Source organism: Salmo salar, chromosome 03, assembly GCF_965601325.2.
Source record: "Salmo salar chromosome 03, fSalSal1, whole genome shotgun sequence".
In the NCBI taxonomy this organism is placed as follows: domain Eukaryota; kingdom Metazoa; phylum Chordata; class Actinopteri; order Salmoniformes; family Salmonidae; genus Salmo; species Salmo salar.
The window spans coordinates 53,647,294-53,674,356 of NC_138293.1; the positions used below are offsets into that span (position 1 = coordinate 53,647,294).

At 42.4% G+C, this 27,063-nt stretch overlaps 1 protein-coding gene across 2 annotated transcripts; it reads right to left on the reverse strand.

Moving 5' to 3' along the window:
* Positions 1 to 3,921: 3,921 nt before the first annotated feature.
* LOC106600703 (transmembrane protease serine 9) lies at positions 3,922 to 26,998 on the reverse strand. 2 transcript variants are annotated; one of them, XM_014192269.3, is made up of 10 exons: positions 26,836 to 26,998; positions 13,804 to 13,824; positions 13,488 to 13,650; positions 12,883 to 13,154; positions 11,792 to 11,928; positions 11,304 to 11,553; positions 10,994 to 11,171; positions 5,784 to 6,040; positions 5,317 to 5,414; positions 3,922 to 5,196 (listed from the first exon to the last, which is right to left on the reverse strand). In XM_014192269.3, coding segments are annotated over exons 1-10 (1,707 nt in total). In that variant the 5' UTR covers positions 26,837 to 26,998; the 3' UTR covers positions 3,922 to 4,866. The 2 variants fall into 2 exon arrangements, with proteins under 2 accessions (XP_014047744.1, XP_014047743.1); XM_014192268.3 differs by lacking the exon at positions 26,836 to 26,998 and adding an exon at positions 16,945 to 17,157.
* Positions 26,999 to 27,063: the final 65 nt, after the last annotated feature.

Genomic DNA, 27,063 nt, shown 5'->3' on the forward strand with positions numbered 1-27,063 from the left:
ACGTCCCATGCATAGTACCAATCACATGTTGAGACCGTGTTGGACAGGAAGGCCTGTGACAAAGTCCAGGGATATGTAAGAAGAGGGACGGTGAGGGTCAGGCAGTGGTTGAAGAAGACCAGCCGGACCTTGCCGAGGAGTCTTGTTCTGCGCACACACCATGCAGGTGGCGACGAACGCGGAGACGTCGAGACCATGGTAGGCCACCAAAAGCGTTGCCGCACAAAGGCCAGGGTCCGATGGGAGCCCGGGTGGCGGCAAGCCCGGGTGGGACCACTCCAGGCCCGAGGAGGCACAAACATAATCTGCCCCCCCCCCCCCCCCCGGGGTTTGGCTGGGAACGCTGCGCCTCATGGCCCTGCTTCTCTATTCCCCAGCAGAGTGCCGTCGCCAGACACGAGGTGGGAAGGATGGTCTCAAGGTCCATGGGTGTAGCCATGGGGCTATAGCAGCGTGACAGCCCATCCGGCTTGATGTTCTTGGATCCTGGTCGGTAGGAGAGGGAGAAGTTAAACTGGGTGAAAAGTAGGGCCCACCTATCTTGCCTGGAATTGAGACGCTTGGCGGTGTGGAGATATTCCAGGTTTTTGTGGTCCGCCCACACAATGAACGGATGTTCCGCCCCCTCCAACCAGCGTCTCCACTTCTCCAAAGCCATCTTCAACGCAAGAAGCTCACGATTTCCCACATCGTAGTTCCTCGCCGAGGCGATGGGAGAAGAAGGCGCAGGGATGTAACTTGAGGTCCAGGGCAGAATGCTGGGACAGGACAGCCCCCACACCGACATCCAAAGCATCAGCCTCCACCACGAACTGACGGGTCAGGATGAACCAAGATGGAAGCAGTGGTGAAGCGGTGCTTGAGGTCCCGGAACACCCAGTCAGCAGCTGGGGACCATGTGAACAGAACCTTGGGAGAGGTGAGTGCAGACAGGGGTGAAGCCAGGGTGCTGTAACCCCAGATAAAGCGGTGATAGAAGTTTGAAAATCCCAGGAAACACAGCAGCTGCACTCTGGACGTAGGCTGGGGCCGACCCACCTCGTGTCTCTCACCTTCCCGGGATCCATCTGTACATTCCCTGCAGCGATGAAGTAACCAAGGAAGGGGATCGCCGCTTTCACAAAAAGCTAGATCTCTAGGAGGCGCTGGAGGACCTGTCGGATGTGGAGCACGTGTTCTTGGGCTGAGTGGGAGAAAACAAGGATCTCATCGAGGTAGACGAAAACGAACCAGTTCAACATGTCGCGGAGAATGTCATTAACCAGGGCCTGAAACACAGCAGGGGCGTTGGTAAGTCCAAATGGCATGACCAGGTATTCGTACTGGCCACTGGCCATGTTGAAGGCTGTCTTCCAATAGTCCCCTTCCCGTATCCACACCAGATGGTAGGCATTCTGCAGGTCCAACTTGAAGAAAACGATGGCCGCCTGGAGTGGCTCGAAGGCCGAGGTGATGAGTGGTAGCGGGTAGCGGTTCTTCACTGTAATGTAGGTGAAGAACAGGTAGTCGGCCCCGGTAGTCGATGCATGGGTTCAGGGTTTTGTCCTTCTCCACAAAGGCAAACCCTGCACCGGCGGGGGAGGCAGAAGGACAGATACACTTTGCAGCTAGAGAGTCCTCGATGTTGGTCTCTATTGCCTTGTTCTCAGGACCCGGCAAAGAGTATAGTTGTCCCTGGGGCGGTGTGGTGCCTGGGAGAATGTCGATCCCGCAGTCATAGAATCGGTGCGGAGTGGCCTGGGCCTTACTGAAAACCTCCTGGAGGTCCTGGTACTCCACGGGAATGGCAGAGAGATCCGGGGCAACTTCCGAGCCCACAGGAAGACGTCCATGGACAGGTTGCACTAACTTCAGACAATAGACGTGGCAGAATGGGATCCAGCCCATAATGGCACCAGCAGTCCAATCTATGAGTGGATTGTGTTGCTGGAGCCAAGATAATCTCAATACCATGGGAACCTGAGGAGACTTAATCAGCATAAATTGCATTGCCTCGCTGTGGTTCCCTGACACTCGTAGGTTGATGGGAGAGGTATTGTGAGTGACCCGGCCTATAAGACCCAGATGCAGACAGCTAGTCATAGGTGTTTATTGACCCAAACTGGGGGCAGGCAAAAGACAGGTCAAAGGCAGGTAGAGGTCCGCAATCCAGGGCAGACTCAATAAGGTACAGAACAGCAAGCAGGCTCGGGGTCAGGACAGACAGAGGTTTGTAAACGTGTCAGAGTCAGGCAGGTACAGAATGGCAGGCAGGCTCGGGGTCAAGGTAGGCAGAATGGTCAGAACCGCGGAACTAGGGGACAGAACTTGAGAAAGCAGGGAGACGGGATAACACACTGGTAAGACCTGACAAGACGAACTGGCAAGAGACAAACAGTGAACACAGGTATAAATACAATGGGGATAATGAGGAAGATGGGTGACACCTGGAGGGGGGTGGAGACGAGCACAAAGACAGGTGAAACAAATCAGGGTGTGACAGTTCTGGCAAAATGTCCCTGTTTTCTGCAGTTGTGACAAGCAAAGTTCCTGTCGTGTTGTTGCTGTTCTCTGGCCCACCCGTCAGCACTGGCTCCCCCTCCTCTTCCGTCCATCATTTTGAGGTCTTTCCTGAGCCTGCCGCTGCTGGCCTTGTCCTTGATAAAAAGCCAGCTGTGCAGCTTGTAACTTCACTCCTCCTTTTTCTATTCTCTGTTTTGTCTTGTCTTCTTGAGACAGTTTTTGCCTCTCATCGTGTTTACAGTGTTCAATAACCGCTTGTAGACTGGTAGTTTCCCAGCCAATGCAGGTCATTTCAACCTGTTTACCAAGGGCTGGCAAAAGTCCATTCATTAGGGCAGCCTTCAAGAGTCTGTCATAGTCATCATTTTGGCAGCCATCAGTCATTGGTTTGAGCCCATTATGCTTACGGTAGCAAGTCTCCAGCCTATGTCTGTAGTCTTCCAATGACTCTTTAGCTTTATGCGTGCAACTATAGATAGTTTCGCAATCGGTCATGGGTGGGTAATGTTCTTTTATGCAATCACAGTGTAGTTAGTTGGGTAGGCTCCACCCTTTTCCCATTGGTAGTTTTCTTCAAAGCCTCCCTCCACGTCCACCCATCGCAGCCTCATCTTGATACGGCAAATGTGCACAATCTCAGCTGCAGATGGTTTGTACAGCCGGGCCATCTTAATTAGCTGTGTGGTAAAATCAACAGCGTCCTTTGTACGATCTGGAAGTTCTTTAGCAATGTCCTTCATTTCGCCCTGTCTTCAAGTCTTCTGGATGTCGAAGAGCGGGTATCATTCGTCATGGCCCTCCTCACCATCCACAGGTCGTGGTTGTGGATTAGTGGACATTACCAGAGGTGCCTGTAGAAAGGTTGTGTTTGGGTCACCTTTTTTACCTGTTCTGGTCGTGACCGTTGTGGGTGAGGGACATAGCTGCATGTTAGGGGTCGACGTTGATGGTGGACTAATTTCTCAGAGTCCATCAACACCAGAGACGGGACTCAATGTGGCCGGTGGATGGAACGGATTTCCACTGCTCAAGGGCCACCTCCGAGGTGTCTGCTGGTAGAACTGCGGTGTGAGAGATGGCTGAGCGAGCTGCTGTCGGACAACCAGGGCTGGTGCTGGTGCAGTGGATACAGGGGTATAATGGGGGGTGGAAAGTCATTATCATCATCATCCCTGTTTCTCCTTCTTTTCTTATCTTCCTCCAACTGTTTCTTCTTCTTACTTTCTTTCACCATTATTCCTTTAACTTTCTTGTATGACTGTCTTTCGGCTTCCCTCTCCCACTTTCTAAATTTACCCCAATCTATTAGACATTTCTTGCCTTTCCTGGTTTCCTCAAACTTCTGTAAATTCTTTCTACATTCTCTTAATTACACTCAATGTGTGACGAACGTCATAATGAGACCAAGGTGCAGCATGGTGAGTGCTCATGTTCAAATATTTATTTGAACTCAGAACACTAAATCAAAAGAATAAACAACGGAAAACGAACGTCCCGTTTTGCAGGCTAATCTAAGCTGTACAAAAACAAGATCCCACACAGAAGGAGGGAAAAAGGGCTGCCTAAGTATGATTCCCAATCAGAGACAACGATATAGACAGCTGCCTCTAATTAGGAACCATACTCAGCCAATCAAAGAAAAAGACAACATAGAAATATAACACATAGACTGCCCACCACAAACCCTGACCTAACAAAATAAACCATCTCTCTCAGGTCAGGGCGTGACACAATGTGCCTTTCAAGGGATAATCTGAAGGCTATAAAGTCTTCAGTTAATTTAGAACTAAGTATTAGAGCTATTTAGTTAACGGTTTTGTTAAAACCATCATCATAACATTGTGATTTGTTAAGTATATAATAATCCATGGCACATGTCCAGTAAAGTGCAGTATGACTATCTTATAGTTCAGTGCATGTTGGCTACTTGTCATTTTGGCTCACAGATACTGTAGAATAGACTACTATAATCTTTGGAGAAAGTCAAGTGTGCTACTACAGTCATATTCATCTGGATATTAATGTAACATTGTTACACATGCCCAGACAGCTTTGAACAGAAAATCATGCATTTTGCAACTTAAATAACAGTGCTGTTAGAATTAACAAATATTGTCCAGAAAATGCTATGGATACAAAAACAATTGAGACAGCAAAAATATATTTTATCGATTGATTTTGACAAAGGGGAAATTGTAAACATTCATAATTCAAGTGACCGGAGATGAAGGCTCCCTGAGTTCAACATTGGCTTTGACACACTCTGACACACTCTGCTTTGACACACTCTGCCAGTCACTGACTTTTGGTTAGTTGGAAGTTACAGAAAGGGCTTGGCAATGGTTGCCATTGAGTTGCTTAGTATCAATCCCAACCCAACAGGAGGACAAAGGAGAGGGAGAAGAAGAGGAAGAGAGAGAAGGAGGAGTGGGCCATGGAAGCTCCACTGCTGCCACCAGCTAAGGCGGGGGATAGGAAGGTTCCCAAATTGGTAGCAAGGAAGTTCTTAAAGCGGGAGGTTTTGGTGAAGACTTGGATGGTGGAGGCGCGAGGACTCTGGCTCCATCGTGCTTTGCTAGTGCCGTTAGTGCTGGTGGTGTTGCTGCTTGTGGCGTTGCTGCTATCGACAGTCAACACAGCAGTCTGAAACCATGAGTTGCCCTGCTTACACATCAGAGGACCACCCACATCACTCTATGGGGAGAGAAGCAGAGAAAAACATGGGTTAATATGGTCATACTGTTATGTGCTTATAACAACATGTTGCAAGCAAAATAGTAAGACCGACATATTTATAGATCAACTGTGCCATACCTGCAATAGTGTCACAGGTCCGGTGCAAATGTTGTCCAAAGATGAAACATTCACGCATTCCACCACAGAGGTCTGGAACTCCTGCAGGACTTGCTCAGCTGAGGACACAAAGAGAGAGAGTTTATTACTTGTCATACCAATACACACACACACACACACACACACACACACACACACACACACACACACACACACACACACACACACACACACACACACACACACACACCTAAGGTCGTATCTTTCTGGAAACAATCCCTAGCCAGCCCCTACCCTAGGCATTTGTGTCCATCTGAGAGGCCTGGATAGGGTGTAAGCAATATGTTGAAAATCCCACCTATCCTATCAAAGGAAAGGTGGGCCTACAGCAATTCCATTGCTTTTCCAATTCTTTCAGATCTATAGAGCTTGTTACTGAGCAGGCACATTTCTAAGAAACACACAAAGACAGTTGTCCATCCACTCACCCCCACCCTGGCCAGTGCCCCAGCCAGCCACCCAGCACTTAGTCCCTGTGCTGAAGGTGCTGGTTCCCTGGTCCAAACAGATAGGCTGGATGTAGTTTGACAACTTGGGTTTGCTGGCCAGTCGGAGGATGGCCACGTTGTTGCCCGTCAAGTTGCTCATGATGATGTTGATGACATTCAGGGTTACCTCGTTAGGGTTGGAGCCGTTTTGCTTCAGACGACCCAGGATCACGGTCCATTGAGAGGCGTTGGGTTGGCTGCAGAGATAGAATAAATTGTGTGTTTAGCGAGGGACGCAAAATTCTTCATTCTGATTGCCGTCTTATGGAATGCTTATGTACTGCTTATACATGTGATATGTAGGGGTTATGAAGAATGTGTTATTCCCTAGGTAGACACCCGTCATACAATTTCTAACTTTTTGGACGACCCCTAAAATCGAATAGAAATGTGAGTTATAGATCTGTCATTCCCGTCGAAAGCAAGTCTAAGAAGCGGTAGATCTGTTGTATGTATGCTATTTCTATGCTTCCCATTCTGAAGTTTCTGTGTCTTTTACTTCCAGTTTCGTACATGTGTTTTATTAAACAGCAGAATATACAATATTTGTGGTTATGGAAAATATATTTCACAGTGGTTTGGATGGTACAACGATTGTCTACACAATGACTGCTTGTTTTGTCACAAACTGAAATTAGGCAAACGGTGGCGCGATTTCTGCATAGTGCGTCTCTCTTTAGTATGGATGTTGTCATCATTTTGAATGCAATTAATGATTGTAGCAAGTTGATATTTTCTTACTTGAAGTTGTTGACACACTACAGGTCAAAGTTTTAGAACAACTACTCATTCAAGATTTTTTACTATTTTTACTATTTTCTACATTGTAGAAAACTATGAAATAACACGTATGGAATCATGTAGTAACCAAAAAAAGTGTTAAACAAATCAAAATATATTTTATATTTGAGATTCTTCAAATAGCCACCCTTTGCCGTGATTAAAGCTTTGCGCACTCTTGGCATTCTCTCAACCAGCTTAATGAAGTAGTCACCTGGAATGCATTTCAATTAACAGGTGTGGCTTCCTAAAAGTTAATTTGTGTGATTTCTTTCAAAGAGAAACGATGAGTCCATTACTTTAAGTCAGTTAATACGGAAAATTTCAAGAACTTTCAAGTGCAGTCACAAAAACCATTAAGCGCTGTGAAACTGGCTCTCATGAGGACCGCCACAGGAATGGAAGACCCAGAGTTACCTCTGCTGCAGAGCATAAGTTCATTAGACTTACCAGCATCAGAAATTGCAGCCCAAATAAATTCTTCACAGAGTTCAAGTGACAGACACATCTCAAAATCAACTGTTTAGAGGAGACTGTGTGAATCAGGCCTTCATGGTCGAATTGCTGCAAAGAAACCACTACTAAAGGACACCAATAAGAAGAGGAGAATTGTTTGGGCAAAGAAACACGAGCAATGGACATTAGACTGGTGGAAATTTGTCATTTAGTCTGGAGTCCAAATTGTAGATTTTTGGTTCGAACCGCCGTGTCTTTGTGAGACGCAGTATGTGTGAACGGATGATCTACGCATATGTATTTCCCACCGTAAAGCATGGAGGAGGAGGTGTGATGGTGCTTTGCTAGTGACACTGTCTGTGATCTATTTAGAATTCAAGCTTAACCAGCATAGCTACCACAGTATTCTGCAGCAATACCTCATCCCATCTGGTTTGGGCTTAGTGGGACTATCATTTGTTTTTCAACAGGACAATGACCCAACAAACCTCCAGGCTGTGTAAGGACTATTTGACCAATAAGGAGAGTGATGGAGTGCTGCATCATATGACCTGGCCTCCACAATCCTCCAACCTCAACCAAATTGAGATGCTTTGTGATGAGTCGGACCGCAGAGTGAACAAAAAGCAGCCAACAAGTGCTCAGCTTATGTGAGCACAACTCCTTCAAGACTGTTGGAAAAGTATTCCAGATGAAGCTGGTTGAGAGAATGCCAAGAGTGTGCAAAGCTGTCATCAAGGCAAAGGGTGGCTATTTGAAGAATCTCAATTATATTTTGATTTGTTTAACACTTACTACATGATTCCAAATGTGTTATTTCATTGTTTTGATGTCTTCGCTATTATTCTACAATGTAGAAAATACAAAAAATAAAGAAAAACCCTTCAATGAGTAGGTGTTCTAAAACTTTTGACCGGTAGTGTATTTATTAAATTCATATGCACTGCTTATGAATGTGATATGTATGGGTTATGTATACTGAACAAATATATAAACGCAACATGTAAAGTGTTGGTCCCATGTTTCATGAGCTGAATTGAAAAAATCCCAGAAATTTTACATATGCACAAAAGGATTATTTTTCCTCAAATTTGGTGCACAACTTCATTTACATCCCTGTTAGTGAGCATTTCTCCTTTGCCAGGATAATCAAGCCACCTGATATGTGTGGAATATCAAGACGCTGATTAAACAGCATGATCATTACACAGGTGCACAATGTGCTGGACACAATAAAAGGGCACTCTAAAACGTGCAGTTATGTCAAAAACACAATGCCTCAGATGTCTCAAGTTTTGAGGGAGCTTGCAATTGGCATGCTGGCTGCAGGAATGTCCACCAGAGTTGTAGCCAGAGAATTGAATGTTAAACCTCTTAAGGATCTGCCCCTTTTTTTCCCGTCTAAAATGACATACCCAAATCTAACTGCCTGTAGCTCAGGACCTGAAGCAAGGATATGCATAGTCTTGATACCATTTGAAAGGAAACTTTTTGAAGTTTGTGAAAATGTGAAATCAATGTAGGCGAATAAAACACATTAGATCTGGTAAAAGATAATACAAAGAAAAAACTACCGTTTTTAGAATTTTTTTTGTACCATCACCTTTGAAATGTAAGAGAAAGGCGATAATGTATTATTCCAGTGCAGGTGCAATTTAGATGTTGGCCACTAGGTGGAAGCAGTGTATGGGCAAAGATTTAGATTGATCCAATAAACCATTGCATTTCTGTTAAACATTTTGTATCAAGACTGCCCAAATGTGCCAAATTGGTTTATTAATAACTTTTCAAGTTCATAACTGTGCACTCTCAAACAATAGCATGAATTCTTTCACTGTAATAGCTGCTGTAAATTGGAAAGTGCAGTTAGATTAACAAGAATTTAAGCTTTCTGCCAATATCAGATATATCTATGTCCTGGGAAATGTTCTTCTTACTTACAACCTCATGCTAATCGCATTAGCCTACGTTAGCTCGAAGCTTCTGATAGGCTAATTGACATCATTTCAGTCAATTGGAGGTCTACCTGTGGATGTATTTCAAGGCCTACCTCCAATACCAGTCTCTTTGCTTGACATTATAGGAAAATCAAAAGAAATCAGCCAAGACCTCAGATAAAAAAATTGTAGACCTCCACAATTTCCAAACGCCTGAAGGTACCACGTTCCTCTGTACGAACAATAGTACGTAAGTATAAACACCATGGGACCACACAGCCGTCATACCGCTCAGGAAGGAGAAGCGTTCTGTCTCCTAGAGATGAACATACTTTGGTGCGAAAAGTGCAAATCAATCCCAGAACAACAGCAAAGGACCTTGTGAAGATGCTGGAGGAAACAGGTACAAAGGTATCTACAGTATATCCATAGTAAATGAGTCCTATATCGACATAACCTGAAAGGCCGCTCAGCAAGGAAGAAGCCACTGCTCCAAAACCACCATAAGATGCCAGACTACGGTTTGCAACTGCATATGGGGACAAAGATCGTACTTTTTGGAGAAATGTCCTCTGGTCTGATGAGACAAAAATAGAACTGTTTGGCCATAATGACCATCGTTATGTTTGGAGGAAAAAGGGGGAGGCTTGCAAGCCGAAGAACACCATCCCAACCGTGAAGCACGGGGGTGGCAGCATTATGTTGTGGGGGTGCTTTGCTGCAGGAGGGACTGGTGCACTTCACAAAATAGATGGCATCATGAGGTAGGAAAATTATGTGGATATATTGAAGCAACATCTCAAGACCTCAGTCAGGAAGTTAAAGCTTGGTCGCAAATGGGTCTTCCAAATGGACGATGACGCCAAGCATACTTCCAAAGTTGTGGCAAAAAGGCTTAAGGACCACAAAGTCAAGGTATTGGAGTGGCCATCACAAAGCCATGACCTAAATCTTATAGAACTGAAAAAGTGTGTGCAAGCAAGGAGGCCTACAAACCTCATTCAGTTACACCAGCTCTGTCAGGAGGAATGGGCCAAAATTCACCCAACTTATTGTGGGAAGCTTGTGGAAGGCTACCCGAATGTTGGACCCAAGTTAAACAATTTAAAGGCAATGCTACCAAATACTAATTGAGTGTATGTAAACTTCTGACCCACTGGGAATGTGTTGAAAGAAATAAAAGCTGAAATAACTAATTCTCTACTATTATTCTGATATTTCATCTTCTTAAAACAAAGTGGTGATCCTAACTGACCTAAGACAGGGAATTGTTACTAGGATTAAATGTCAGGAATTGTGAAAAACTGAGTTTAAATGTATTTGGCTAAGGTGTATGTAAACTTCCGACTTCAACTGTATGTATCTATGAAGGTATCAACACTTTAAAAACTGTCCAGCTGATCAGGATGGTAAAGCCAGAATTGTACAGTATTTTGGGAGAGATGTTGGCTGATGGCTCTCCCCTTTGGTACACTACAGTAAATATTACTGTAAAAGGCTCTACACACTCTGCGCAAACAGAGCATCGGAGCGTCGTGTACAGACCGTTCCAAAAATTCAGCCGCACAAAAGTACATAGAAATACTCAGAGAGTGACGCAAATGGAGGTCCGTCGCTCAGTTGGACCCATGCAGTCCCATCCAGACATTGATTGACATAATTATTACACCAGGTCCATTCTCTCTGCAGCACCGGTTGTATAAAACATGGGTGGTGTTTTTGAACAGCTATCCATAAAAGGATTTTCACTAGCACAAGGATTGTACGAATGTTCTACGTCGGACTAATTAACCTTTTTTAACCTTTTGCATGAGGGTTGAAAAGGAAAGTGTCACTAAATGTTAATGTAATGGCACCTTCAAAAATCTAAATGTAGGTTATATGACTAGATTTCCTTAGAATATGTCATGACTGACATTTTAATCCGCCACTTAACTACTTGCTCTCCCCTTTGAAATACAGGTACAGTTAACTTACCTGGAGAAGCAGCTAGCGTCGCTCATGACAGAGTCCACCGCCACTAACGTGCCCCCGCAAACGTGTGCTCCGTTTTTCTGTATGCTGGCTATCCAGGGCCACAAGCCTGCTGTCGCCAACGAGCTTCCCCCACCAATACGGGAGTTCAAAGAGGGGCTAGCGCTGCCACACACCACAGCTGCAGAGGGAGAGACAGATACAAGTTTGAGAGACAAATAAAAGGGAGTAATCCAGTAGTCAGATTTATCACAGAGGTAGAGATTCACATCAATGTTTAGTCATATGCACAAGTTAGACTATAGGTACGTACGTGCGGGTGTGGTTGTAGGGGGGGAGGTGATGCAGGTGACACTGAGGTCAGAGTCAGTCCCATTGGATGAGAAGGTGATGAAACCTGGTTGGGCACTGGTAATCTGGCTGTTGATCCAGGTCTGGTACTGGGAAACTCTGGCGTACACACCAGGGAAATTTGCCAGAGCACAGCTGTTGCCAAAACTTACAACGCCAGACTGGATCCAGCGAGTACCCTGTTTGCTCACAAGCGGACCTCCTGAGTCCCCCTATGCATAGACAGATTTACAGTGTTACTGGGATTGAATTTTCACAGGATTATGAAATATAATGGGTTGGTTTCTCAGATGAAGTCTAGTCTCAGACAAAGAAGCATTTTCAAATGGGGAATCTCTATTGAAAATTATTTTTAGTCTAGGATTAGGTATAACCTGTTTTCGGAGAATTGGCTCAATGTGTAATTGACTGACACTGTAATAAACAAAAAGGACACCCAAGAGATTTTACCTGACAGGAATCCTTTCCTCCTGCTGATAGACCAGCACAGATCATGTTGTCAGTGATGGTGCCAACTCCATAATTACAGTTACACTGCCTGTTTCCCACTACAGGCACATCCACCTCCTGTAGGATCTGTGGTACAGCTGGGATGATAAACCGAAAATGTAGTCACCATCCACTTATCACAGGCATTGCTGATATTCTTCACTACGATAAGTAGCTTATACTAGACAATGTGAAGTTTGAAATGAAATAAGTTTGCTAATATGGGTGATTGTTAATGGGACAATTGATAGCTACAACAATCAAACTAGTAGTCAGTGATGGGAAAAGTACCCAACTTTCATACTTGAGTAAAAGTAAAACATACCTTAGTAGAAAATGACTCAAGTAAAAGTGAGTCACCCAGTAAAATCCTACACGATTTTCTTGTTTCTTGGCACGATTTTCTTGTTTTTTAATTTACGGAGAGCCAGGGGCACACTTCAACACTCAGACATAGTTTACAAACAAACTGTTTGTGTTTAGTGACTCAGCCAGATCAGATGCAGTAGGTATGACCAGGGATGTTATTTTTAAGTGTGTGAATTAGACCATTTTCCTGTCCTGCTAAGCATTCAAAATGTAACTAGTACTTTTGGGTGTCAGGGAAAATTAGAAGGTACATTACTTTCTTTAGGAATGTAGTGGAGTAAAACTAAAATCTGTCAAAATTATAATAGTAAAAAAAAAAAATAGTAAAGTAAAGTACAGATACCCCAAAAAACGACTTAAGTAGTGCTTTAAAAGTATTTTTACTTAAGTACTTTACACCATTGCTAGTAGTAGTAGTTTAAAGGCTAATAAATAAAAAAACAGTGGTGCACATGAATGTTACAAACGTATCGTTCTACTTATCGTTATCGCATCAATTCAGGTAATTTATTGCGGTATACATTTTTGTCCATATCGCCCAGCTCTAGTCTGTGGTGAGGGCAGGGACACTGAGGAGACTTTCAACCCCATAAGAAAAAGGGCTTCCTCAACATACACAAGACCTCTCATAATTCTGATCCATTATCAGTAGTAGTTAAAACAAGCTATATCTGTGGACTCACATCCTTCACTGCTGAGGGTGCCCCAGCCTGTGACCCAGCTAGTAGTGCCAGCATAGAAGGAGCTGCCTTGTGCAGCTAGGCAGACTGGCCGGATGTAGTTGGTAAAAGTCACGGAGGAGGAGAGCTTCAACAGACACATGTCGTTGTCACTGGTACTACTGATGTAGTTGGGGTGGCAGATGATCTGAGTGACCGTAAGGCTCACTTCATTAGGGTTGGAGCCCTGCTGGTTCTGACGACCCAGGTAGACCCGCAAATTTGATGTACTGGTGCTGAGAAAATGAGAGTTTCAAGTTAGAATTGTATTAAATGTTTGAAGGGCCTGTAGCACCCACTTCAGCAATATTTGAATATTATCATTATTTACAAACTGCTTCCCTTAACTTCTTCCCTTAACTGCTTCCCTGCTTCCCTTAAAACATGATCGGGAGGAAAGTCTATTTACAAAGTATTGTTACTGTCCCAAAAAACATTGTGGTTTTATGTGATCACATGAAAATCTAAATCTATTATTATTATTATTATTAAAACTACTACGTGACAGTTTGTGGAAATACTACAATACAGATTTGATTGAATTAAGTCGTTTTTTTATGGGTCCTCACCTGGGAAAGCAGTGAGCAGCAGTCAGCACCCACTCTTTGTTAATAAGGGATCCCCCACAAAAATGTCTGCCAGATTTCTGCAGACTGGCCTGCCATGGCCAACTCCCTGGACGAGCATCCTGACCCCCCACGATCCTAGTGTTGAGAGGAGAGATTCCACACACTAACAAAGACACAGATGGGCGAGGGATTACAAAATATAACACACAGGAAGTGAATAGATTAAAGCTCACTAGTTAGTCAGTGAATAGGAGCATGGTTAAGTCATTCAATTAGGAAAATAACAGACATTTGATTGAAAAAGGAGGGGACTTACCATCCAACTGAGAGTGAGACACTGAAAAACAGGAGAAGCAGAAAACAGTTGAACAGTTTGGTTTTGGCACACTGTGGGCAAACATGTAATTCATAACTCTTTTCACCCCATTGGTTTTATAGTAGAAACATACAGTCTTGGAGCTGTCTGTCTGTCTGTCTGGCTGGCTGGCTGTGAATGATTATTGTGATTTCTGACGGTACTGTGTGTATTTAGTGTCCATACAGACTTTTCCTGTGAACAAACTATTTCAGCTGTTTTTTTATTATGAGTCTGGATTGTTAAACCAAATGTCATCTGTCAAAACGTCTTTCATCACTGTGTATGTTACCTAATACTGCTGTCCACTTAACATTGTCCAGAATGTAGTTAACACTAATTAGCACATTACCTATTGAAACAACCTAGGAGAATAGATTACTCTCAGAATTACAAAAATATGTTTTTATTTTATACTAATGAACTAATACTAGATAAATATATTTTGGGGACCAAAGCCTTATGAATAAGATAAAGAGGATGAGGAAATATATACTGCATCTTTAAAGGAGAGCTAAAGAAAAACAGGCTCATCAGGAAATAAAGAACAAGACAAAATGCACAATCATTCAAAGGAAGCAATGTGGTCACAACAAACAGTCATCATTGCTGTATGACTGTATGGGGATTTCCCATGAAAGAATACTTGGTCATGTTTTATAATGCATTCTAAGACTTGTATACAAAGGATAGTTCACCCAATCACCCTTCTCTTGCCTCCACTGTTGTTTTGAATCTTCTCTGTATGTGACAAATCAATGGTCTAAAGAGGCTTCCTCTCCTCATCTACGTTCCTTTATTTGAGCTAATCTAAAAGAACTGGACAGGAGAAATTAAGCCCACTGCTAAACGTCTGTCATAACACTTTCACCTCCTGTCTTTTCAGACCAGTGAAGCTAAAGGAGAGCACCCTACCTCTGGGTGCTCTATGGGCGTGACTGTCAGGTTGACTGGCTGGCTTCACATTCAGTCCCCACCCACTAACTTAAAATCAAGTCATGTTTTTTAATGAATGTATACAACACTTTAAGAGGTAAACAGACAAATCAGACTTATCTACAAACTGATATTTGTTTCTACAAGTTCATTGCATTACATAATGAACTTATCAAATATTCTATTCCATCCAACTGAAATTGAGGACAAACACAACTGGCCAGTCACGACCAATGTTCATACACTTTGGAACCTCAATTTCCTCCATGTACTCTGCCCTTAAGACAACAACAGACGAGCATTGCATTGGTGACTCATTGCATTGGTGACCAGTTCACTCAAACATTGGCCTTAACTAAACTTGACGTGAAAATGTGCTTACCTCCACGTAAAATTTAGACCAATGCTTACACTACAATTTCTAGTGTTTGAAGTATTGCATTGCAAGCAGGCCGTTAATAAGAGCCAAAATCTATTTATTTTATCTTTGCTAATCTGAAATAATTCGAAATAGGAATCGATTTACTATGTATTTTATTTCCATAATCATTGCTTTTCTGACTGTGATGGTTTAGAATACCATTCGTCTCATATCTTATTAGATAAGCTATTTAAACTATTTTGCTCTGAGATCCAGGGCGTGGTTACAGTATAATTGAATAGAACAGACTTTCCATTGACATAGCCTAATGTATTTCAAATGTATTGAGTAGACAATAATTCTGATTTGGTAGGCAGTGCAGCATATTTACATTCGTGGAAAAGTCAATACAAAACATTGTTGAGTTTAAACCTTCTGCTAACAGGTCCACAACAATTTATCGTGTTTTTTTTTTCCTTTTAGAAACAATCTCAGTCCTTTGCCAAATACTAATAATTAGTCACTGCAAAAGATCAAAACCTTCTGGCAACACCTCAGATTTGCCATTGCTCTTTCGTTTAGAAACTGCTGTGGCCTAATCCCAATACTTTCAATTATTCATTATGTCACCATTAAAAGGTGAATGAAGGGTGTTTTCCAGTCGGAGTTATAACGCTTGTTCACGCACACAGTTTTAGGAAATTGACAATTTCAGAAAAAGGCGTATGAAGATTTTAATGTGACATTTACACAACGTTTATAAATAAGGCCCCTGTCCAAGCTGGCCAAGAGGGAAGTCATCCGTGTTAATCATGGTTTGTAATTTCTGTCAAGTGTGCGATTCACCTTTCATCTCATAAATTCAATTATGATGTCCCCTTCCCTTCTTTTTTTTTAAATGACTGAATTTTACCCCATTTTCCCAGTATCCAATTGTGTATTTACGATCTTGTCTCATTGCAACAACTCCTCAATGGGCTTGGCGCGGCGCAGATCGGGACATGCGTCCTCCGAGACACCTGCGCCAAGCTGCACTGCTTCTAACCCACATTGCTCGCTAACCCAGAAGATAGCTGCCCAAATATGTTGAGTCGTCACTAGTTAACACAGCCACAAGTCATAAGCCCTGCCTATTTCTCAAATTTCTCTTTCTTAAAATCGGATTTCAATCCTAACCCTAACCTTAAATTAAAACCAAAAAAGCTAGTTTTTGTTTTTCTGAATATTTACAATATAGACAAATTGTACTTTGTGGTTGTGATATCTATTGGGAACCAATGTGTCAGAGGCAAACACGGTTCAAGGAAACCGCAGCCGGGATGATGCTGGGCTAATTGTGCATCGCCCTTGGGAGCTCCCGGTCACGGCAGGCTGTGACAACTTGGGCTAACACCCCCTTCACTTCCTTATGGCTTTGAAATTAGATGTATAAGTTCAACTGGTCCACACACCCTAAAACACACTGACCCTTCTGCAGTGTAATTAAGTTATGTTGCCATGAGGCTCCACTTTAGACTGATAAATGTCTTTAAGGACACACGTAATACCTCGCTCACACAACATACATTCACGTCTTAGACAAATATTTGACAAATGTGAACCTTCTGCCTTAAGTCTAACAGGTCAAGGCACATGACATCCTGTTGGCTTTGACTGTCGTTATCGGCTATGCCTGTATTCTATAAATAGTCAATACGGCCCATATAGCCCACCACCAATAAAATTCTAAACCTGACCAACTCCTTGTCTCCATTCACCAGTCAATAGAAGGAAAGCAGTGGAATAACAGGAATCTCGTCTCTTACCTTTTGAAAAGAGAGCAACTAGTAGAGTCACCAAACAGAGCGCTTTGTAGACTTCCATCGTTTCAATGCCCGCCACTACAGCCTGTCTTGTTTAGTGTTTATACTTTTATTCCTCCCCTTTATCTATTTTTCTCTCTCAAACAGAAACCTGAGTCACACCCACACCATGATACACCTGTTCTCTCTCCTCCCTCTCTCATCCCTCTTTTCAAGTCAAACAGACCCACTGAGGAATGTCTTGGTTGTCACAAGGGCAATGCTATTGGTTTTCCATTGCTGTAATCTGTTGATCATTTCTCCTGTCTATTTATCTATATATCGGTGTAAATATGTATCTAGCTAATCTGTAATTTATCCTGTGTATATCCTGCTGCATCGTTATGTTCAAAGGGCTGTGTGTTTAGTGTGTATGACGAGAAGAATGCAGTACAGTAACCTGTTCAATGACAGACATTTATTTGTTTTAAATCTATCACTTGATGGTTTCAATGAGCTGTATACAGCCATAAGCAAACAGGAAAACGCTCATGCAGAGGTGGTCAGGTACTTTAATGCAGGGAAACAAATCCGTTTTACCTCATTTCTACCAGCATGTTAAATGTGCAACCAGAGGGGAAAAAAAGTCTAGACCACCTTTACTCCACACACAGAGACGCGTACAAAGCTATCCCTCGCCCTCCATTTTGCAAATCTGACCATAATTCTATCCTCCTGATTCCTGCTTACAAGCAAAAAAATGTAAGCAGGAAGCACCAGTGACTCGGGCAATAAAAAAGTAGTCAGATGAAGCAGATGCTAAATTACAGGACTGTTTTGCAAGCACAGACTGGAATATGTTCCGGGATTCTTCTGATGGAATTGAGGAGTACAGCACATCAGTCACTGGCTTCATCAATAAGTGCATTGATGACGTCGTCCCCACATTGACTGTACGTACATACCCCAACCAGAAGCCATGGATTACAGGCAACATCTGCACTGAGCTAAAGGATAGAGCTGCAGCTTTCAAGGAGCGGGACTCTAACCCGTAAGTTTATAAGAAATCTCGCTATGCCATCCCGACGAACCATCAAACTGGCAAAGCGTCAATACAGGACTAAGGTTGAATCGTACTACACCGGCTCCGACTCTCGTCGGATGTGGCAGGGCTTGCAAACTATTACAGACGACAAAGGAAAGCACAGCCGAGAGCTACCCAATGACACAAGCCTACTAGATGAGCTAAATTACTTCTATGCTCGCTTCGAGGCAAGTAACACTGAAATATGCATGAGAGCATCAGCTGTTCCGGACGACTGTGTGATCACGCTCTCCGCAGCCAATGTGAGTAAGATCTTTAAACAGGTCAACATTCACAAGGCCGCAGGGCCAGACAAATTACCAAGACGTGTACTCCGAGCATGCACTTACCAACTGGCAAGTGTCTTCACTGACATTTTCAACCTGTCCCTGTCTGAGTCTGTAATACCAACATGTTTCAAGCAGACCACCATTGTCCCTGTGCCCAAGAACACTATGGTAACCTGCCTAAATGACTACCGACCCTTAGCACTCACGTCTGGAGCCCTGAAGTGCTTTGGAAGGCCGGTCATGGCTCACATCAACACAATTATACCAGAAACCCTAAACCCAATCCAATTTGCATACCGCCCCAACAGATCCACAGATGATGCAATCTCTATTGCACTCCATACTGCCCTTTCACATCTGGACAAAAGGAACACCTACAGTGTTCCTCTTGACCATAGCCACTGCCCTAGCCTGAAAGCGGGGTTGTTTCGTATGCATACAGTCCACATTCAAGGTTTCCAAATGGCCAAAACATTCAATGAGATCCAGGGATATGGTGCAACAAAAAGGTTTATTGTTCTATATCTAACAAAAAAATGATTCTCCAATCAACTTAAAGCATCGATTGCGTGACGTGAAAAATGGTCGAAAGACTACCGCTCCCGCGTCTAGCTAGGACTCCTCCCCCCGATGGTCCAACTTCCTGCCTTTATCCTAACACACTTACCACAGTACAATGAATGCGCAAGAGGGGCGGCCAAGTTACACTAATAACAAAGGAATATATCTCAATCAGGTAAATATAAATCATAAAGTTTGAAACAGCCACCATTCTACGCATACAAAGTTTACTGTACATATTACAATACCATGATTGGGGCCGTTTTTTTCAGGGAATTAATTGGATATTCAATTGACGTAGAGAATATTCTCATTGGAAATAATAGGCAATTCACTGATTTAGAAATAGTGATTTATTATGGTGAGTGAACTGAATTGAGATGGGCCTCATCCTTGTGTCACACTTCCAGCCAACCTGAATATGTTACGGTCTCACCCATCCCCTTTAAATCCCTTAACAAATCATGAAGTGAAGGAGATGAACAGATTTGCAGTGAACCACTTCGGAACTTCAAGTCCAGCATGCTTCCTCTCTCTTGTTGCAGTTAGACCCAAAATGTACATTGTTGAAAAAAATAACACACAATTTTACCTCTGCACATTTACTATCAATGTTTTTGTCAGAGACCTTATCGAAGAAGTGTCTTTAATTTTTCCCTATTCCCTATCACACCAGTATTTACAGCCCAACCACTAATTTCATCTGCTACAAAGTTTCAGTAAAAATCAGTCAACTGAAATACATTCATTAGGCCCTAATCTATGGATTTCACATGACTGGGAATACAGGTAGGGGCGTGGATCAGAAAACCAGTCAGTATCTGGTGTGATGGCCATTTGCCTCATGCCGCACAACACATCTCCTTCGCATAGAGTTGATCAGGCTGTTGATTGTGGCCTGTGGAATGTTGTCCCACTCCTCTTCAATGGCTGTGCAAAGTTTCTGGATATTGGCGGGAACACGCTGTCGTACACGTCGATCCAGAGCATCCCAAACATGCTCATTTGGTGACATGTCTGGTGAGTAAGCAGGCCATGGAAGAACTGAGACATTTTCAGCTTCCTGGAATTGCTTACAGATCCTACGACAATGGGCCTCAGAATCTCGTCACGGTGTCTCTGTCCTTTCAAATGGCAATTTATTAAATTAAATTGTGTGTTTGTTGTCCGTAGCTTGTGTCCCCCCCTCAGACAATTCCGCAGGTGAAGAAGCCAGATGTGGAGGTCTACACGTGGTTACATGTGGTCTGCGGTTGTGAGGCCGGTTGGACATACTGCCAAATTCTCTAAAAAGACGTTGGAGGCGGCTTATGGTAGCGAAATTAACATTACATTTCTGGCAAGAGCTCTGGTAGACATTCCTGCTGTCATCATGCAAATTGCAAGCTCCCTCAAAACTTGTGTTGTGTGGCAAAACTGGACATTTTGAAGTGGCCGTTTAGTGTCCCCAGCACAAGGTGCACCTGTGTAATGATCATACTGTTTAATCAGCTTCATGATATGTCACACCTGTCTGGTAGATGGAATATCTTGCCATAAGAGAAATGCTCACTTACAGTGATGTAAACCATTTTGTGCACAACATTTGACAGAAATAAACTTGCGTATATGACACATTTCTGTGATATTATATTTCAGCTCATGAAACATGGGACCAACACTTTACATGTCGCTTTTATATTTTTGTTCAGTGTAATATAAAAACACAAATAAAGTCGCTAGCAATATCATTTGAAGAATCACCATGAGGCACTTTTAAATGACAGTAGACGGTTCCACCACCAAAAACAACCAAGGTACACAATGTCTGACCAAGGTACACAAAGTATATGGGGGCCTTTCACCAAACATGATTTATTAACCATAATTCATCTTTTAACCCCAACGGTCCTGTGGCCTTTATGCCGGAGTCAAACTCCTTCATGTTCCTATGCTAGTGTATTTGTCTATTCTCCTTCCTGTAAGTCAAGTCATAATGGCCAACTTCCAGAGTAATGTTCTCATCAGCGCTCAAAACCACTTGGTTAAACGAATCAAGTACATCCAGTACTGTATATTCACACGAAAGCCGTAACAATGTAAGGAATGCAAACCTTTCTTTGCCTTGGTGAACTGGCCCTACGTGTTTATCTACCCATGCCTCTAATAATCCTCCATACGTACACGCCAGGGGACACGGAAATAAACACAAATACACAGGATAAGAATACTACAGCTCATTATGGCCTGAAAGTGCAAACTCATCCTAGCATTTGAAGGACTGAGTTGGGCCACAGACAGTTGACGCAATCGACATAATGGAATGTGTGTTAACAAACATTTAATCAGAAATGATTCACAGCCTTTCCAACACCCCCCAAATGTCCATGTAAAACTACACGGATATAGTTTTGTCCACATCAACTTGTCCAAAATGTTTTTTTTTTTTATATATGTCAGTTTCTCTTGTTTGCAACGCACTGTTGCAATACACACGTATAATACTCATTCCACTATACATCCCAATGTCATGGGTGATCTTAGTATATCCAGGCTGTAACAATGGAGAGATGGATAAGACAGTTTATTCCTAATAGAAGGCTCTGGCGTAAGCTATTGCAGCAACATCGTCAAAAATAAAACAACACATACTTGTGTGTTTACACAGTTTCACAATGGTACCTGTTTGTCATCAATAAGGATGGAATGTGTGTCACGCCCTGGCCATAGAGAGGGCTTTGTTCTCTATTTTGGTTAGGCCAGGGTGTGACTAGGGTGGGCATTCTATGTCCTTTTTTTCTATGTTTTGGTATTTCTTTGTTTTGGCTGGGTATGGTTCTCAATCAGGGACAGCTGTCTATCGTTGTCTCTGATTGGGAACCATGCTTAGGTAGCCTTTTCCCACAGGGTTGGTGTGGGTAGTTGTTTTCTGTTTGGTGTGTTCATCTGACGGAACTGTTGCGTTTTGTTCCACTTTGTTTTTTGTTTCAGTGTTCAAGTTATAATAAACATCATGAACACGTACCACGCTGCACTTTGGTCTACTCCTTCTTCCACAGACGACCGTGACAATGTGCTCCAGTCACTTCTCTGTTTCCATCAAGTTTCTAATGCTCAGACATCTTGGAATTTCTTTGTGTACTGTAGCGTGGAGGCCTAGCTGAACTCACTTCGAATGCCTGTCAGGAAAAGTTCACTAGTAATAATAATAATAATAAGTGTCAAACAGTCTCCTGGGCAAAGAAACCTCACTCTGTGGGAAAGCTCATCTTAAGCATAAACTGAAGAATAATCCACATACAGTGGCAAGAAAAAGTAAGTGAACCCTAAGACTAATGACTTCTCCAAAAGCTAATTGGAGTCAGTAGTTAACTAACCTGGAGTCGATTCAATGAGACGAGTTTGGAAATTTGGTTAGAGCTGCCCAGCCCCATAAAAAAACTCACAAAATTTGAGTTTGCTATTCACAGGAAGCATTGCCTGATGTGAACCATGCCTCGAACAAAAGAGATCTCAGAAGACCTAAGATTAAGAATTGTTGCCTTGCATCAAGCTGGAAAGGGTTACAAAAGTAACTCTAAAAGTCAGTCCACAGTAAGACAAATTGTCTATAAATGGATACATTTCAGCACTGTTGCTACTCTCCCTAGGAGTGGCCATCCTGCAAAGATGACTGCAAGAGCACAGCGCAGAATGCTCAATGAGGTTAAGAAGAAGAATCCTAGAGTGTCAGCTAAAGACTTATAGAAATCTCTGGAAGATGCTAAAATCTCCGTTGACGAGTCTACAATACGTAAAACACGAAAACAAAAATGGTGTTCATGGGAGGGCACCACGGAAGAAGCCACTGCTGTCCAAAAAAAACATTGCTGCACGTCTGAAGTTCGCAAAAGAGCACATGGATGTTCCACAGCGCTACTGGCAAAATATTCTGTGGACAGATGAAACTACAGTTGTGTTGTTTGGAAGGAACACACAACACTATGAGTGCAGAAAAAAAGGCACAACACACCAACATCAAAACCTCATCCCAACTGGAGGGAGCATCATGGTTTGGGGCTGCTCTGCTGCCTCAAGGCCTGGACAGCTTGCTATTAGATGGAAAAATGAATTCCCAAGTTCATCAAGACATTTTGCAAGAGAATGTAAGGATATCTGTCCGCCAATTGAAGCTCAACAAAAGTTAGGAGATGCAACAGGATAACAACCCAAAAGACAGAAGTAAATCAACCACAGAATGGCTTCAACAGAAGAAAATACGCCTTCTGGAGTGGCCCAGTCAATCCTGACCTCATCTCGATTGAGATGCTGTGGCATGACCTCAAGAGAGCGGTTCACACCAGACATCCAAAAAATATTGTGGAACTGTTATGGGAATTTTCGAATCCCAATGATACTAATTAACGATCAATAAGCCTTGACTAATCCCCAAGGTTTGTAAGACACTGGGTTAAGAATAAGTAGGCAAGGACTCAGCTTTCTGCAAAAGGTCTGTACAGTTTATTCAGAGAACGTTCTAAAGTCAAAAATCAAGACTCAGTCCTTTTATAATACAAACACATTCTTATCTTTAGACCACTCCCTTCTCCAACAACCAGTACTTTTCCACTCACCACAAAGAACCATAAAAACTTGCCACATTCTTCAAGGCTTTCACCTTCCCTCCCCTTTATGACCATCTTGGTTTGAAATCTCTCCAATGTTTTTCTTTTAACTAATCTACAACTTCACTCAGTTTACATCCCTACTAAAGAATATAACCTCAAAGTTTTACAATCCTAACCGATCTCCCCATATCCTCATTTTATCATCCCATTATTCTTAAACATATCTCCCTATTCTATAACAACAGAGTGGAACAATTTAGTCATTATTCTAACACATACAAATTATTCTAACAGGAACTGAAACAGTTTTGTAAAGAGGAATGGTCCAAAATTCCTCCTGACCATTGTGCAGGTCTGATCCGCAACATTTGGTTGAGGTTATTGCTGCCAAAGGAGGGTCAACCTGTTATTAAATCCAAGGGTTCAAATACTTTTTCCAACCTGCACTGTGAATGTTTACACGGTTTGTTTAAAAAAAGACATGAAAAATTATAATTGTTTGTGTGTTATTAGGGTTCACGTACTTTTTCTTCCCACTATACACAGAAGGGTTCCGTACCAAACAGTGGCGGAACTAGAGTTTTATACATGGGGTGGCCACGGCTACTTCAGGGGTCCACAAGCTCTGATAATTCACTTAACCCGGAGTTCTTCAATGTGGCAGATAGTGTGGTCCAAAAGAGTTACTTCACTAGAATTCTTTAACATACTATGAATAGTCAGTGTCTCTACCTCAGAACTGCAGCTCAATATCTCTCTCTCCATGGAAGCAACACCCTGCTTCCATAAAGTAGGCGGTCTCCCTAGTTTTAGCTTCCTCAATGGAAATTACCGAAGCAAAACACTTGCGAAGACTGGTGTCTCCCTTTTGACATTCAATCACCTTCTCGGGAGTGACAGACAAATGAATGTCATGTAATTGGGGTGCGATTTCGCTTTCCCCCTGCCTTAGTTTTTACGGGGGTAAAAACTGTTGGCCTTGCAGAAGGAATACACGGTGCATTGTCTTCAACCTCAACATTCTCAAAAATTGAACTACACAAATCCACCACATCTACTAGCTTGCGAGACTGTGCCCTCGTTAACACACAAGCAGGAAAAACATGGGGAAATGCTTGAACCAATTTATCATCTGTAGTTTTGATTTCTGGGTTGTCTACTACCTCTAACACAGGAGTGACATTACCGTTCCCTAGTAGCAATGTGACTCCTTTTACTGGCAGTGTAGACTCTACACCAACACAGAAACGTCCTTATACCAAGTCTGACACTAAGTGGACCCAGTGAAATGGTACAGATACGGTTTTTGTCTCTATACCCTGTAATATGACATGCGGGTCACAATACATTTCAGGAGAACAGGGTAACGCATCAGTAACGATTACTGACTGCGCCGCCCCGGTGTCTCTTAAGATTTGTACGGGCTTTTGATCCGCTTGTTCTCCAGTTTAGGAAACACAACCGGCAGAGATAAACGGAGCATAGATAGGATCCGGTTTCCCAAATGCTGAATCAATAACTCGGTCCGACGGACGAGCCAAAGACTGGACTAAACCCACGCTTTTTAATTGTGGGGATGGTGACTGGGACCGTTTCGGTTAATTTTTCAAAACCAGGCAGTCCGCAATCACGTGACCCTTTTGGTGACAGTAAAAACATTCACGGATATCGTGCAAAGGCTTAGGGTCGTTGGATGATAAGCGACCCAAACGAGGCACTGATGACGTAATCGTTCGGCCTTCAAAACGAGGCGCACCAAAGACAGTCTTGTGTGTCAAAGCGTACTCATCTGCCAACACTGCTGCCTGGGCCAATGTCGCCACTTTCTGTTCATTTAAATGAACTACAATTCTATCAGGGAGGTTGCTTTTAAAATCCTGCAACAGCATCAGCTCTCGAATATCAGCTGTAATGAGAATAGTTATTGCTGGTTCTAAAAAGTTTTGTTTATAAACGTACATTTTAATAGGGACGATGTGTGCTAAGTTGAGATGTTTGAATTTGAGTTAAAGTAAGTACTAAGGACTGTTATTATGAATTTGGGTTGGAGAATTTATAAAATGTTTTAGTTATGATTTGGATATAGCAGAAGAGTTGCTTTTGAATGGTGAGGGTTGGGGGCGCTGTTTAAATGTATTAGGCCTAGGGAAGCTCTGGAAACCTTATCTCTAAGTATCCTTTGACAGGGAGTTTGTTAGAACATACTGGATGATAGCTTGGGTTAACATAAAGGTTTTTGTTTTTTGTTTGTTTTGTTTTATTATTTCATTAGAATTTTAATGTTAAATTGTAGTGATAAATAGAGATGGCTGGATGATATATAATTAATTGCATATAAGGTTTGTGTTTTGCGATAACACCCAATGATGGAGATGAAGGAGACGGCATGGAGACCAGAATAACATGGGCATAGAACGTAACGTTATTTTTACATTTATTTTACTCTTTTCTTGTTAAGTCAATATGTTTTTAGGTTTTGTGGAACAAAAGAGTGATTTTTGTTCCAAAATAGGTACTGATGTATATTGACTAAATTGATTTGAGAATGTTTTAGTATGTTTATAACTGTGGAAGTACATTAGGAGTAGTGACTAGTGTGTTATGGATTAGATGGAATGTGACTGCATTGGGGATATGGGGGAGGCTCATATATTAAGGTTGTGGTGGTAGAGTGGTGTCATTTCCAGAGACTATGTATATTGTTACAGGAGACAGCACATAGGAGAGGGAGGACAGCTGGCTGTGTAAAATATAGGGACAATTATAAGTAAATTGAACATTACTCATATCTCTTTTACCCTCACCGTAATCTAGGTAGTGGTGGTATTTCAGACATGGTAAACGTTTAAAAGACTTGTGACTTAAGTGTATCGTTAGGTTGAATATTCTTTCAACTCATTGATATTGTTCCCAATTTCTAACAGCCGGCGAACACTTGACAGATTACAGGCAGTAGTTATTCTTACGGCAGTTGCTGTAGGGATCGTAATTAAATAAGGCTATAGTTATGTGTAAATGTATCTGTAGCAGGAGGCTACATAGTTGTTCCATCGAATTGCTCGGCTTTGTTACTTTTTGTAATAAAGTATTTTAATTCACAAGCTCCGATATCTGAGAAATATTTGATTCAATATTTCCACGACACTTGTTACCCCACATTAGCTAAACATTCGTATACTGTAACTTCCGACACTGCACATGCGTGCATTACTAGCAGATGTAAACATGATGTTAGACTAAATTGGGAAGCGATCTCTCTTATCTGATTAACTGTATGTTAATGTGGCCAAAGGTCTAATAATGTGGCCAAAGGTCTAACGTTAACTTACACAGCGACTCAACTTTCGTAAAGGTTGTTCGGGAAACCTAAACCTGATGCTAAACCTTAACTTACTTCAAATATGCTTTCGCCAATCCCCCAAAAAGCTTGTGGGGATGTGGAAATATTCTCTCTTCCTCTTCTGTGTGTTGTTCTTATTCTTCTTCTTCTGTATCTCGCAACCAATGTTAATATTCTCTCTTCCTCATCCTAGATTTGAAAAATGCGCCTCCGAATGTCAAAATAAATGCTTCTTTAAACAAAAGGTGAAATGAGATGTCAATCAGCATCAAACTGCCAGTA